Raw genomic sequence first — 15,883 nt, 5'->3', positions numbered from 1 at the left:
TACCACTACACCATCTCCGCCTGTGATGGTGTTCGGCATTTTTAAGGAATAAAAAAACATGAACAGTTTCCACTGTTAAGACTAGTAATGATTAGTCTACATTATAATGCCCGTATACGTCTGTCTGTCACGCAAAATGGTAGCTTAGCTGCGCAAGTAACGAGACGCACGCAATGCGGTATAAAAAGGACGGGCGAAACCGTGGATTTTTCCACGGGCTAACGACTAGTTTTATGCATTTTTTTATCTTTTCCCAACGCAAATGTTTTCGCCTGATTTGTTTTAAAGTTTGTTCTCATTAAAACTCATCATTAAAAAAAACAAGAAAAAAAACAATGAGTGCAAGTTTCGTCAAATTCTACCGACAGATTCATGTTTCGACAAATTTACAATTCGAGTAATATTCTTTCAATTTACTATCCGTGTTTTCCAATAATTTTCCCCCAAAAAATAGGAGTAAAAAGGAATGAAGTGCCTATGGCAACGTTTCCATACCGATTTCCATACCGATAAAGCGGGTTATTCCGATTAGGTAATAAATTATAATTATTTGAATGACAAATTAATGATATTCGATAGACGTGGACAAAAAAAACAAAAAAAACTAGCGTCATGACACGAACATATCTCATCATAAACAACACATTTATACTTTTATAATCATTTGCAACTTTTGGACACATCTTTTATCTGACACGTACAGCACAGATAAGCTTCGTCTGCAAAAAATCGATATTAAACCACATCAAAGGATGTATAAATTTCCTGACGAAAACCGCATTATAACGCATCATTAGATCACCGCCGGGTACAGATTAAAATTGACAGAAATCTAAACAGATGTAATCTTGCTTCGTAATTTGCTTTTTCTATCTTCTCTTGTCAACTTATAGTGTCTGTCCTCGTTGTTTTTTTTTGAGACACACTGCCAGATGTCTAATCAGAAAGTTTTGGCGTTACAAGTTTTCGCGCGGAGAGAAAGGTCACATAATATTGTTTTCATCCTTTTTGCTACTTTTGAATGAAAATAAGTTGAGAAAAGTTTTCTTGTACAACATTAATGTAAAGCATGAAACACTATGTCTAAAAGATATTTAGAGATTAAAATACTGACTGGTAAAATCAAATTTAGATTGTAGGAGATCACGCTAAAACAACGTTTAGGAGGTTTCATGGGTGCTAAGTATCCTAGGCTAAGGACTGGTATTGCAAATGGTATTGTAAACACAATATTTGGACTGATATTCAAACCTTTGTGTTTGTTTTGATACGAGTACTGGCGCGAAAGTAGAAAGTTGAAATTTCTAAATAAGGAAAACTAACAAAATGTAGATATATGTTTATTTGTAATAGAAACATTCTTACTTATGACAAAATAACATAAATTTTTTCATTTTTTTACGTTTAAATTTTGTCTCCTAAAAACGATATCTACATTAACGGTCGCCGCTATTATCGAAGAAACCCAACTTGGTTCGTACATATTTTGTTCCTTTGTGACGTCACACGGCGTACATATCTCAATAGGACTTGTGAAGATTGAATAACTACTTGGTCTTTCCTAGAGTGACTAGGATTTATCGCGAAGGTTTGAGCGGCAAAAAATACTTTAACACTTTAATAATTTTAATACTTCTCTCGCGAAAGTTTCTCCAATCAAGAAGCGAAATTCGAGTAGTATCACTGTATAAAAAATGCGAAAGAAGGTAAGCAGAGAAAACTTTGAGACTGTTTTTGTTTTGTTTTGCTATCACAAAAGCACTTACCACCAAATCTGTGACTTTACCACCGATAGTAAAAACGCCTGAAGCAGTTACCAAAAAGAGAAGTATAAAAACAGCAAAAGGGAAAGAAAATCGTGACAACAGGGAAATATTCAACACCAAAAGTTATTGAATTGATGAATGAAAAAAAAACCATAAAATATTGTACTTTAATATGCTTCAACTAATTTTAATTGTCTTAAAATCTGTTTTTTGCGGTTAAAAAAATAAATATTTTGAACTGAAAAAACTTTTGCTTTTTGAAAAAATTCTTTAACTTTGCGGGAAAAACTTTCGCGTTTTTTCAACGAAATAATTTTAAGGAATAAAGTTTCACGAAAAAACCTAAAAATGAACTGCTTACCCACTGTGACAAACAGGAAAATTAAAAAATTTTCAAAAACATCTGCAAAATTTAACTCGTAAAAGTGGTCGCCACGACAACGCTTCGGCACATATTTTTAAATACACAAAATCAATTATTAATACATTTGGGTTAAAGCAATTGGTAAACTAATCCACACGGATTAGGGAAACAGCATCAACACTGATTGATTTCATTGGTTCGAATCACCTGATTCTATCAACGTATTAGCCGAATCAATGGCGGATCATAACATGTTCGTTTTCCGTAGAAAAACTACCAACATCAAATACACAAGAACAATTAAATGCATGAAGTAGACAAATGGTTGTATTCGAGGGGAAATAAAAACACAACAATGGATTTTTTTGACATGAGAGATGATGTCAAAAAATACCCTGGTATTGTTGAGTGATTTTTGGCCAATATATGGCCAGATTATGCGAACGCGTCATAAGGAATACGTTAATTTATGCGATTAAAAAATGGCGGGACTTTAGCGGTTAGAAAATTTATGTTCCAGCAAGAGAAAACGTACTGACAATTGTATTGTCTCACGAGTAAAAAATACAGGAAAAATTATCTTGGTAACTACAATAAACGCCTTTAAATGTTGGAAAAGAAACCGTGCTGTTTAATAATACATTGATATAGCTGACCTAGCTAGTACTGAATAGAACCTTTGCTTGGTGAAGTTAGACAGTTTATTGTTTAGATTTTAAATCCAGTTTATGGAAAAAAGCACTTTTAAATTTTTGTGAGAACTATTTTTATGCAAATTTAGCCAGCTTAAGATATATACCTTGTTAATTTGGATACTTTAACAAGTACGAATCTATGTATATAATTCATGAGATAAAGCTAAAAGTGTCCAACAAAGTGGGCTATAAAAAATACTTCTCTTTCAAAACCGTAGTTTTTGCTGAAAATAAAATAGACTTGAAACTTGGTATGACATGTTTATAGGCTGGTTTGAAGAAAAATATTGAGGTACAAAAATATTCTCACTATTACCATAGTTTTTGAGTTCCTGTTTTAACACGGGAAAACGATAAACGATTTTTGACAGTTATATCAATTTTGTCAGACAAAAATACATGTACAAAAAACATTAAGAAGAGCAATGTTCATAATTAAAAAATGTCAGAGTCTACGTGCTATGTTAGGGTCAAAATAAAAATTTGTGCCATGTTTGATTGGTGAACCCAGTTTCATATCTTCTAATTTCTTGAACGTACTAAATCACAGATGGACAATAAAAAAATCTTCCATAATCGTGTTGTAAAATTGTGTTACCTGCCCCTGCATGTATACGGTTGTGAAATTCAGGGATTTGTTAGAGACACTAGACCCCCTTCACTTCCCTTAGTTTAATAATTACATTCTCTTTTCTTAAATAAATTCATCAATTTTAAGTTAATATTTGATTTTGCAAATAGGGTCTCAATAAAGACACGTATTTTTCGGATTTATTTTCGTAAATCTGAATTGATACAAATATTGCAAGTCTCTGGAAGAAATTTTATTAAGAAATAAAGAAACAAAGTTTCTTATCCTCCCTGCAAATTTTGCTATGACAAAGTTAAGCTAGCTAGCTAAAAGGTAAATGTAAAGAAAATATCAAGCTAAAATATATGAAGCTAGCTGTCATCAATACATCTACATAAGGCTTTTGATCACCAACTACGTGCCAAACATATTAAAAACATTGTTAGCTAGCTAGCTACATGCACTTGTTTTTCTTATGTCAGTACCCGACTTTATTATGCCGCTATCTTCTTTCCTATAGTACAATGCGACCTCATGAAATAATCAGTGATAATTCAATAAATCTAAAAAAGTAAAACCAAACGGTCTTTATAAATTTAACTAGCTTTGTAATAAAGTTTTGTTGTTTACGAAATACAAAACCACTGCTCAATGCGCCATTTTAATCTTGACCTGAAAAAGTGCTGATTAAGAAAAAAGTCGTAATAAATAAGCGAAAATGTAAAAGCCAATCACATTACAAAACCCGGTCAACGATACCAGGGTATTTTTCGACGTCATCTCTCATGTCAACAAGGCAAAACAAAAGTGGAAGAGACTTGGCAATGATATCGACATTCTAATTTCCATGGTGAGAGAAAAAGAACATTAAATACAACCAATTGTAATGTCTTCCCATGAAGATAAAAGAAACTGGCAACAAAAAGAAAAAAAAGAACTTTTGCAAACAAAAAACGAGCTAAAAAAAACAAATTGACAAATTTGCAGATGCAGTAATAAAAACAATGTTGTTGAGCACCTGTCAAAACGGAAAACATGAAGGTTTTCAAAAATTCATCTTAATTTTTGAATACAGATGACAATAAGAGCTGTAATGTAGAAGTTATAGACGGTAAAGCAGTCAATATTGATGATGGTAAAGACCTAAGAGTTCTATGTCTATTGTTGTTCATCAGAAAACAAATTTCCATGTTCTATACCTGATATTGTTTTCTCTTTGCTTCCTCCATTCATCCTTTCATTTGATGCTTGAACACTATCAAAGCCAAATTGTTTTGCAAAATAAAGCAACCTTGTGTCAAGAAAGTTTTGGAAATTACAATATTCATACGCCAGGCAGATACAAGCCATTTAGAACAGGTTTCATTCACATCACCGTAAAAGAAAATTGTCTAAACCTCTGATGTGAGCCAGAAGTTTTAGTGACCTCAACCAATTGCAAAAATCTTGATTTATCCTTAATTTAATAGCAGAGGGTTTGCTTTGCAATGCCATATTTTAATCCAATTCCACCGCACACTGTTTCTTGTCTGACGTCTTTAAGAAAACAATACATTTGTATCAAATAATCACACAAGTAGATAACTTTACCTTGCCTGGTCACTTCTTCGTGAAAGTTGAAGACTTTACCTTGTCTTTGCACCTGCTTTAAGTAAAAAAATTTGCCTTCTTCGCCCAGTAGAAAACTTTACTATGTACTGTACCTTCTTCGCGCAAGCAGAGAACCATACCTTATCTGCTACCTTCTTTGTGCCGGTACAGAACTTCACCTTGTCTTGTAACTTCATCTACCAGTGGAAAACTTTATTTTGTCTTTTTGTATAAATGGAAGATTTCGGCCATCTAAGAAACTTAATCCATGCGCAAATTTATGTGATTAAGGCATATATGGTCCAGTCATACAATTGTAAGTAAACTAAAATTTACATTACGCATAATTTTTTTAATATAACATAAGTATTTACAACCTTTAAAAACAAATAGCTATTTAAAAATTTCGGTTACTTTATTTGATTTATTAGAATATCCGGCTTAAGGAAAGAAGATACATCATTGCCCACAGAATTCACAGAATTTCTCTCTCTCCTTAAAGCAAACTTCGTCAAATTTTTTTTATCTTGTACATTTCCTAACGGAGTCGCGATTGATTAGCTTTACCTTTTTTCTGATACGAAATACGTTTTAAAAACACAAGGTATATTTAAAAGCTGACTTGCGAGATATGGAAAAAATTGAAACGAAAAGATTATTTATTGCACATACGTAGTTGGTTTGGGATCGCGGATATTAATGCTTTCCAGTTCACTTTTTTCTTAAGAAAACCGACTGTTTTCGGAAATAATTTTTTTGCCTAACTTACTGTTCAGGATTATCACACCATTTAATTTTTACGCGGTGAAAAGCGCAAATGCGAAATTTGTGCAAATTTTGTTGATGAATGCGAACACATAAATCGTGTGTTGTTAAAGCAAGGTAGATACAAAAATGCATGCAATTATAAAACCTAGCATGAAAACATTTCTTGCTCAGCAGGTTTACGTACCCATATGCCAAACTTTTGAGCGCGAAATTTCCTAATCATGCATTTCTTAGCAGTTTGATAATCGGAAGCCTGTTCTTTCGCTTCCCTATAAGTGTCTAGCTTCAGTAAAAATGCGCACCGTTCATTTTTAGAAATTACCTCCCGAAATCTTTTGTACAGTTCCAGTTTGCACAACCGAGAAGGCGTTGGAGCATTCTCTGTACGAGTTAAGCACGCTCCGGTGCGGCCATCTGTTACCTCCGGACTAAGGTCCGAACAGCACCAGTTTATGCTGATGTTATTAGTTTTTTCCGTTTCCCGTGATGCTTCATACGTCGTAACCCGTCCAATCCACGGATGGTTTAAAAAATAAGGCATTGGCAAGTCTTCATCAATGCTGCCATTTTTGTCCAAACGACAACAAACGGCCCTACAGAGATGGCCGTGGTCATAAAGATAACCTAGCGTTAATGATTCTAAATATATGGGTTCAATTAAATGGCTGAGTAAGGCACCTTGTAGTCCTAACACGTTCCACCTACAAACTTTATCACTACAAGACATCGTGCGGAGTCTTTGACCACGTAATATACCGTCAAATGTTTGTTCACCGTCGTTGGAATCAATAGGAATAGTCCCTTCGCCGTCTTCAATTTTAGTTCGTAAAATACCATGAGGCTTTGATGTGTATGTAGGTGTATGTTCTTTTGACAGGTTTCCTGACGAGTTAACTTGTCGTGGTGTAAACAGCGCACCGTCTCCACAAGGAGCTGTACTTATGTATAAATGAAAAGTAACACCATCTTTCAGTTTTGCATGGTCATTCATACCACCTGTCTCAAAAATGGATTCTCCACCTTCATATAAAGATTCAAGTTGACAGTATAAATATCTTAGAAACGCTCGACGACAGACCACTTCAGCGTGGGAATCGTTTACCGCTTTTCCTTCCAAGCTTAAACGTTGTCCTGTAATGCAACGATTTCCGGTACCCATCGCAACCACACGCCCGCTGTCTTCATAACCATTCTGCTGAATCATACTAGCTATAACTTTACGTCCGGCAAAGTTCTCTTGAATCATAGTAGATAATAACAGAAACGCGTGGTGACTTAATGTTGCGATGTTATCGAAGTGTGATAAGCCGTTCGAAGGTGGATTAAGAATGTCATCAATCACATTTTCACCCATGCCCGACTTACTTTTGAAAGCACTTTTGCCAAGTATAGCCTAGAAAATAGATAAGATAACAAAATGTCAAAAAGCCTGTACGCATTGCTAGATAAAAACATCTGTGTTGCCGTTTTATATTATTCTATCAAAGGCTTCGCTGTTACTCTTCGAATGTACGTTTTACTATCACAACTCCCCATGCCAAAATTTTAAATGTAATCAAAGAAGTTACCACACACCTCTACAACTCCCTGATTTAGCTATATTCATCTAATGTACAATCAAAACTGCCATGATACAATCGGAAATACGTGGAAATAATAAACCAACTAATTGGAAAGAAGAAGTGATTCACAGCAATACTTCTTTGGAACTCTGTAATAACTCATTTGCTTTAGAATGACTGTTGCTTTTTTACCTTACGGGAAGAAATTTTTCGCAAAATTTTAATAGGCAAGGAGGTCCCAATTTAACCTGGAAAATTCCATTCACAGGTTTAAATAAATTTATGTAATTTTCAGGCGAAATAGGTTGTCTTGCCAAGCTCCAACACACTTCACGCTAAATAATTTTTCAACCTTTTTAAAGTGGGTAAACAGTTTTTTAACAAAATAAAGGTAAAATCATATCTCATTATAAATCGTGTGTAATTTATAATTTTTTTTCCGCAGCTTATAAAGCTATACTGGTGATACCTCAAGATATAATTACTTACTTTTTTGTAAGCATAAGTTTTAGACTTGTACGTATTTTTAGTATATATATTTATCTAAGATTTAAAACCTTGTATCCTGATAATGATAATTATACCTGTGAAAACACTTTTAATATAGTATAAAATTTAATTTAGACATCTAAAAAAAGAAATAGCTGTTTATAGTTACTATTTCAAGACTTTTTAACAAACTTGTTTTGCCAAACTTCTAGAAATTGACAGATCACCCACATGTTCATGGGATTCAGCCCCCGCTCCCCCCCCCCCCCAAACTAGAAATTTAATTACGCACCATACACGATACGAAAGGTTGTCGTTCCTCATCCTGGCGTATAAACTAAATTTATTTGTGGAGGTCTGTTCAGATTGGACAATAAAATACTTGACATGATTAAAGCAAATAAAGTCATCAAAACAACTATTTATGGCGACACCAGGTGGCACAACTGGATTCAGCACAAGCCGAGATGTTTACAATCGTTGGACAATGAATACCGTATCGTTAAGCCTTTTTATGGTTTTCTTGATTTTCGTCGTGAAAACCATCTACACAAATAATAATCTTAGTCGTATTAATGGTGATGAGAAAGATGTATCTGCACTTAAATTTTCATATCCAAGAATTTCTTTTACCCATATACTGATAGCAAATTGTTATGCACCTTAAATGTGATGTTGGCTGCAGGTAATGTAGAACAAGACTTGCTGTAGGCGTTTGACAGATAGATTAACCAAATCAATGTTTGATCCCACAAAATCATAAAACTTGAAACCTTTTCAAACATAGCTAAAACTGTCAAAGTTACGTGTAAATATACACAAATTTAACTTACGGCAACAAGATTCTTATTCCGAAAAGCAGCCATTTTATCACAGCAATTCGATGTAAAAGTACTATTATACTTGCCGATATATGAGAAGACCTGACTGACTAGTAAAGCGTTTTTGATGAACGCATTAGAGAATAATGTAAAAGCATTTCAAATCTATCCCGAAAAATATGCAAGTGTAATTAATTGTATGGCCCCTGTGCAAAGATCTAGTGCTGCTGGCCTGACAAGAATTTGCTGCCAGTTTACCATATCAGATAGTAAGAAAGCAGTACGAATTGATGCAGCACTTGATGTTTATAGAGAAAAGTCCGTTAAAATATGAAGACTGGTTGTAAGGACAGGACAAGGATAATTGACAGAATCGCAGTGAAGTCACTAATAGAAAAACGCTCGTAAATACATTTTGTGATTCCCTTGTAAGTCTGCATGCATGTGTACAGGTTGTGACACGGTAAATGCTTTTGCTGCTCGGTGGCACACTAAATGCACTGAAATCAAGGGCTAGCGAAGGTGAATATTTCGAGCTATTCAAAACACTTGGTGAAGCATTGGATGTCGGAAACAGAGATGATGAGGGCTAAGGAATTTGTATGTCATCTTTATGGGCAAAAGGTGGATTATGTGAATGTTCCTTGTTACAAACTCCATTGTGCAAAGAAAGGATTATGACAAACTACCACTGTGTCAGTCTAGCCTACACAAACATGTGTTGAGAGCAAATCACCTAAGTCGAGCATGGTGAATATTTAGTAAAGAGCATCAACAAATACCATCCCAAATGGTCATGGCTGGTTTATTACCGAAGACGAAAATTTAATTTTATGGATGACGTGTAAACAAGCTGACGAGATATGTTCTTTTTTCTTAATGGTGCAATTTCTGTGTAGTTGAAATTGCGGTCTGTAATCTAATTGTCATTTATGAAGGGTTGGTACAATTTTCTTTAAAAACTTTTTTTAAAAAGCTTAACTTAAATCTGTTATCCTATTATCCTGCAACTGTAGTCGAAAATGTTTTGACAAATCATATGAGTGTATAGAAATGAAAGTGCACAGAAATGTGTCGATTAATAACATGTAAAAATTTCGATAGCGAAAATGAAGACTTTGTTGGCGACAGTGGAACAAATGGTTTTATTTTGTACTTGTTTCTTCTGTTATAAATGATAGCCGTAAAAATTGTCTGATTCAGGTCGTACCAATTTAGGCGTCTAAAAATATTTCAAATCGGATCTGCAAAATAGATTCGATTTAGTCAGTTAGATTTAAACAGAAGAATTGATTTGTTTTATTCAAGCTATATCGCCAGGTGCATGTTGATAAGCATCGAAAATTAGCAAATCATCTCAGGCAACTAACTTATACAAATCTGTCAAATTCAAACTCCGTCAAAATATTGTCATTTCAACAAAATAACATAATCCAATTCTGGTCTACAAAATACTCGATCTCTTCAGTAATTTTTAAATCTACACAGATATTTTGTTCATACTAAATTGCTCTGACTTCCAGGAATTCATCAGACGTCTGTAACTACAGTGTTTAATGCAATTAATACAAGATGTTTTGATAGTTTACTGAAATGCAAAAATACCAAGAAACAACAAAATCTGGTCTGTAAATTACACGCCAACAGCCGTGCCTGCATAATATTTGACGTTTCGTCTCACAGCAGTAAACCAAAATTTCACGAATGGCATGGACTATCATGCACTAACGTAACAAATACAGGCTTCCCGAATTGGCTGCGTCCGTCAGGTTAGACAAAAAGGGAGTTTTATCCTGCTGAATAAGCTTTTCCATGTTTTAATTTTTACCAAGGCTCAATGCTGCTAAAGTTTCTTTTATTTTGCAGGTTCGGTTGTTGATTGTTTGCTTGTTGGTTGTTGATTGTTGCTTGTTGGTTGTTGATTGGCTTGTTTACTATCTAGAAGACTTGACTGTTCAGATAGCCTGGTGCACCAATCGAAAATCAAACTTCCCATTACGTTTGTCTTTATATCAAAACTTGACATAAAGAAGTATCGAAAAATAAATTCCTGCCGCTTCTGCTATTGTGTATTCACTCATGTCAAGAATGCTGTGGGATAAAGTTGCTTTGTTTTCAGATTTCAGCCGCACATGTTGCTTACAAAATGTTGTAATAAACAAAGCGTGTATATGTAACTCGTATAAGGGAAGCATAAGGCGCAATTTTAGCAATTGTTATTTGATAAAGTGCCAAAACAGTAAAAATTCTTCACAGCACTGGTAAACAATTTCAAAAAAGATTAACTTTAACAAAAATTACTTCTGTATCAGGTTATTTGTTAACAGTATGAAAATTTCACAATGGGTATCTCGAATAATATATCACAGTCGCGCTAAATGAGTTTTAAACATTGATAAGACATTCTAAAATATTACCAGTGAACTTCAAAAAAACGTTGAACTTGCTAAACACACACACAAGAAATGAAAGTTCAGACTTACACGTAATGCTGCGTCCGCCGCATCCCTTCTTGCATCTTTCATATTAGAAGCTGCCACAGCATCGTACAACTGATCTCCAATTTTTGCTGCAACAGTAAACTTATTTTTGTGCCCTCTACCTTCGTTAAGAACTTCGAATGCGACTTCTAACCCGTTCTTTTGTGCAAGTTCGTTCAATGAACTAACTGGGTTCTTATTCAAGGCATTAAAAGTTTCGTGGGAAAGTATTTTTGATGACAGGGTCAGCGATTTTGACGGCGGTGGAACTAAAGCAGGGTTTGGTAGACTATGTGTCAGCTCTGGTTTCCAACCAGGCATCATACCTGCTGGCTGAGGGTGCGGATTATATCTTGGGATAAAAGAGGAACATGAAGCTTTCTGATTGACGCCTGTGGAATTGCCAGAAACCAATTTGTGGGGTGGTAATGGTGGCCCCTTATAAGAACTCGGAGGTCGAGGAGAAGTGTTGTCACATCTCGTGTTCTTCTGATCACATGTAGTGGACGATATGGGAGAAGAAACTGGGAAAGTTATACTCTCTGTTGATCCAAATTTCGATCTAAACTGATCCCTACTCCTACCTTCATATTGACCTCCACAAGAGTTTGAATTCTGACTGGTCTGTTGAGGATGCGGATTAACTTTCCACGCTTGAGGACCGTAACCATATGCTTTTACAATCAACCCTCGATCGTTCATGTCGTACAAAAGTGGTTGCAATGGCAACTTAAAATGGTGGCCACAGTTCTGGATAATTTCTTTAGTAGAAACCGGTCGAGGAAGTTGATTCAGGAGCTTTAAGATCTGCTCTTGTTTTTGTAGCATAATTGGATCGGATGTTAAAGATTCATTACGTGTTTGTTCCCATTCTGGAAAAAAATACATTGAGATAATGTTCTTGTAGCTACTACTCTGTAACACATTTTTTTTATAAGAAAAACTTCTTTGACCTGAGCCCCAATTTCCGTAGCAAAATACCCGAATATATATATATATTATATATAGGATATATATATAGGCAGATATCTTAAATATTTCCTTAATTTTTATTCCTTTATTTTGACTTTTTCGAACTGGACTAGTTACATGCTTTTATTGTTATTTTTAAAATAAAACTTTGTTAAAATGTATATCAAATGATTGAAGAAAAAGAAACTTTATTATGTTGTGTTTTAAAATTATGGTGACTTGTAAATGGTCTCCAAAAATTGGATCTGAACTTGCTAAGGCTGGGGATTTTCTTAAAAATTTACTTAAGATTTTCTTATAAAAAAGATGTGTAGAATAACACAAATCTCTTTCTTGCTTTAATGTTATTAAAGACATGGACAAGAAAGTGCTAAAAATTAAATTGAGGAAAAAGCTTCCAACTTGCTAACTTAACGTTAGATTTAAAAAAGTTTTAAAACAAATTGTATGATGAACTACATACCATTGGAATGAAAACTGTGGTAACTTCCTTGCTGTTCTACATCACCCATCCTAAATTTTTTCAAAGCTGGAGCATATTCCCCGTGACTGTCAAAAGTATATCTTTCATTAAATGGAATGTTTTCTGAAGGAAAATATTCATCATCCCTGTAATCTTGTCCTGCATTGCGAGGTATTTGCTGCACCAGTGGTCCAACATTATTCATGTAATTCAACGTACCTCTTTCTGAACCATAATATTTATTTTCACGACTTCGTCTTTCATAGTAAGGCCTGTGCTGCATAGGTGGTTTTACATCCCTATTGAAATCTATTGCTTCTTTTGGATCATTTTTATGTGCCAACAAATCTTGATAATTTTTGGATAAATGAGGTGGTAAAGGAATTGTTGATTTTTTGTCATTCATATCTATTACTGTACTGTTTTCAAGTACCTAAGACTTGAAGAGAAATATGAAACCTAATATTGGTTTTTAAATAAATGAATTAAAAGAGGAATTTTAAACATTCAGTTGGGAGGGGTATAAGAGATTATGTGCACTGTATAACCTAAAAATACAAAACCAAACAAAAAACTAAAAATTATTATTGCAGTGTCCTACTGCAACGATTTTGATGATTTCAAAACATGAAAATGTAAAAAAACGAAATTATAGATGAATGTGTGTATGTGTACACATAAAAACTTATATCAACTGTGCGCTGTAGTGCGACCTCGATCACTCACCCTGTGTATTATGTACTGGATGCACTCCCTGTTTTAACTTATTTTGTTCACCATGTACAGCTGTTTTAACCTTCACATATTTAATGTTGTATAAATAGCGGATGGTCCCTTAAATTGATAAAGATAAAAAAATATTGGGGATGGGGAGAAAGGTTAAAGTTTACTCATACTATGGTCGATATCTGTGATGCTGCATTCTATACAAACAAGAACAAACATTTATAATTGATGAAATTTGAAGCTAAGTAATTGCAGGAATTCATTTTCATAACATGAAAATTGATTTTTGATGGTCTCTTAACACTCTGTGTGAGGCTGAAGGCTTACTTGCAAATTAAATTTTACAGGGGAAAAGTCATAGATATTTTAGGCCAGTAAAAACTAGTAAAATTCTAACCCTCATAGGTGAATTGTGACACAGTTTAATATATTGCATATAAAGTAAAACCTGAGTATCAGTCATCTCTCTGTTATTGATCATCTGCTAAATGACGACCACTTCAAAATGCACCTTCCAATTTTAGTTTAACCTGCCTATAGCGACCAATTCACTAGTGCAACGAAAGGGCACAAAATTTGACTTCCTATTTGCATTAAAACCTGAATAATGATCAAAAATTATATTGATCACTGGTAAAGTATATGTCACTTTTGTTTTTGGTACACAAAGGTTCCCAATCATTTCGCAGGTAACTTTTTAGGATATTTAGGAGGATATTAGCTGTTTTTTAAGGAGATTGTTTCAATAAGCAGAGAAAAGACATACAAAAGCTTTTAGGAGAATTTGATATAACTTAACTGATGCAGAGTTTAATAAATAGTTGTTCTCTAAAAAATTTAGACTTTTAGGAGTATTTGCAAAAAAATCAGGAAATTTTAGGATATATTTTAGGGTTATTTAGAAAGATTTTATTTTTTTAGGATTTTTAGGATGCGTGGGAACCCTGTACACACTTTTGTAATAAAAATATATAAATTATAATCAGGCTGGTCATTATTCTTATATTTCTATCGTTCTAAACAAGAGCTATTGTTTCAACCTGATATCCCAGCCTGATATTTTTATAAAGAAGGTGGTGTTCTGTCCTTTTAAAACTGGACAGAGTTTATATATATTATAAACGTTTTAAACAAGGATGAAGTGTTCTGAAATGGAACAAGGGTTTATAATTAGAATGTCCCGTTTGCAAAAGAGCACAACAATATTTTTGTGGAACAAAGCAAACGAGTTTAAGCAAGCTGAGCGCAGCGAAGCCCATTTTCTGATGTCAATAGTGTGGCGGTATATATATAAAATTTCTACCATTTTCCTTACATATAGGTGAAATTGTGATTTGCATACAAACTCGTAAGTTTTTGGACACTCAACCTTAAGCCGCAATCTGTTCTTGCACACGCGGCTGTATAACAAAGATGCTGTAGAACTGCTGTATGATGTATAACAAAAGCTGATATATCACTATTTTTTACATGTAATGAACCCCCTTTTAGCTTCAATCACACCTAAAGCTAGCTATAGCATAAAATTAGCTATAACAGCTTAACTTAGCTATATACATAGAAAAATTCCTTTGGACAGATTTTCTAGCTAGCTAAGTGAGATAATTGTACTCGTGGGAATGTCCTATTACATAGCTTGTTCTAGTTACAATGGTCCACAAATTTGTTGGCTCTTTTTATATCTCTCTTATTTTATATCAAAAACCAAGAAAAGTTTAGAAAAGTCAGCAAAAGAACATTAGATATCGTGCAGATAGTAAGTTTCTTCCCCACTCATGATCAATATTTATATAGAGGTTGACGTGGTCACATGTTTAATCATTTACACAAATCAGTCCCAAAGGACACTTTTTTAACGTCACGGATGGAAGTGGAGAGCCATGTGACGATCTTTAAAGGTACTGGATAGAAGACCCTTCTATGTTGTAGGTCAGGAAATCGACTTTTTTGTTGTTGTTTTTTTTACTTAAAAAATCCTCTAAAACATTTTGTAAATTTTTCTGATTTGTCAGGTTTAAAATAAAATGTGTCACTCACCCATCTATGGAATATTGTGTCTAGAACAGACTGTCTTTTTGCTAATACGGAAGCCCCATGACATATCCCCTCATCAAATCAACCCTTTTTGGCTTTGGCGGAAAGGTTTGATTTAATATAAAAAAAATTTAAGTAAAAATTTTGATATTCTTATTATTAAATTAGACTTTACTGTAAACATCTGGTTGATTGAATTTATCTGAATTGATTGCTTTTTACAGCAATGCCCTTTGTTGCAGCTTTGAGGATTGATGCTGGGAATAAGCAGACTCAAGGTAAAGTGAGGGCTTTCTCAGTTCATTTTCTTCGAGGCGGGTGCTTTTATAAAAAGCTACTATTAGGACTTTAGCTAAATGGATAAAAATAGCTAGCTAGCTATATGAATCGAAAATATCTATACTAAATAAAATTTTGGCGAGAAAGAATTAACTTAAAAAAATCTCTTTTCAGCACGCTCCTGCGCCTGGCACGCCAATAGACCAGAGTGCGAAAGACGTAGCTATAAGCATTAAAAAATGGTCTTACTTCAGCCATAATTGTAATTCAAAAACATGTTCGAATTTTGATGCTTTTCAAACC

General features: G+C 34.1%; 1 protein-coding gene across 1 annotated transcript; it reads right to left on the bottom strand.

The window, feature by feature from the left end:
* Positions 1-2,179: 2,179 nt before the first annotated feature.
* Positions 2,180-13,996, bottom strand: LOC130636001 (double-stranded RNA-specific adenosine deaminase-like). Its single transcript, XM_057445572.1, has 3 exons — positions 12,542-13,996; positions 11,110-11,978; positions 2,180-7,147 (listed from the first exon to the last, which is right to left on the bottom strand). Exons 1-3 carry the CDS (start codon positions 12,945-12,947, stop codon positions 5,900-5,902), a joined length of 2,523 nt encoding a protein of 840 aa, XP_057301555.1. The 5' UTR covers positions 12,948-13,996; the 3' UTR covers positions 2,180-5,899.
* Between the last annotated feature and the right edge of the window lie 1,887 nt (positions 13,997-15,883).

The sequence above is a fragment of the Hydractinia symbiolongicarpus genome, chromosome 1 (assembly GCF_029227915.1).
Source record: "Hydractinia symbiolongicarpus strain clone_291-10 chromosome 1, HSymV2.1, whole genome shotgun sequence".
Lineage (NCBI taxonomy): Eukaryota > Metazoa > Cnidaria > Hydrozoa > Anthoathecata > Hydractiniidae > Hydractinia > Hydractinia symbiolongicarpus.
The sequence above is the reverse complement of the archived record's forward strand: the minus strand, read 5'-3'. Positions and strand labels throughout refer to the sequence as shown.

Excerpts from the sequence above, each read along its gene's own strand:
- LOC130636001 (XM_057445572.1), bottom strand. The coding sequence starts at position 12,947 with ATGAATGACAAAAAATCAACAATTCCTTTACCACCTCATTTATCCAAA. Across the intron at positions 11,979-12,541 it reads CCACAGTTTTCATTCCAATG|AATGGGAACAAACACGTAAT; the intron begins GTATGTAGTTCA and ends ATTTTTTTCCAG. Across the intron at positions 7,148-11,109 it reads CGGCGGACGCAGCATTACGT|GCTATACTTGGCAAAAGTGC; the intron begins GTAAGTCTGAAC and ends TCTATTTTCTAG.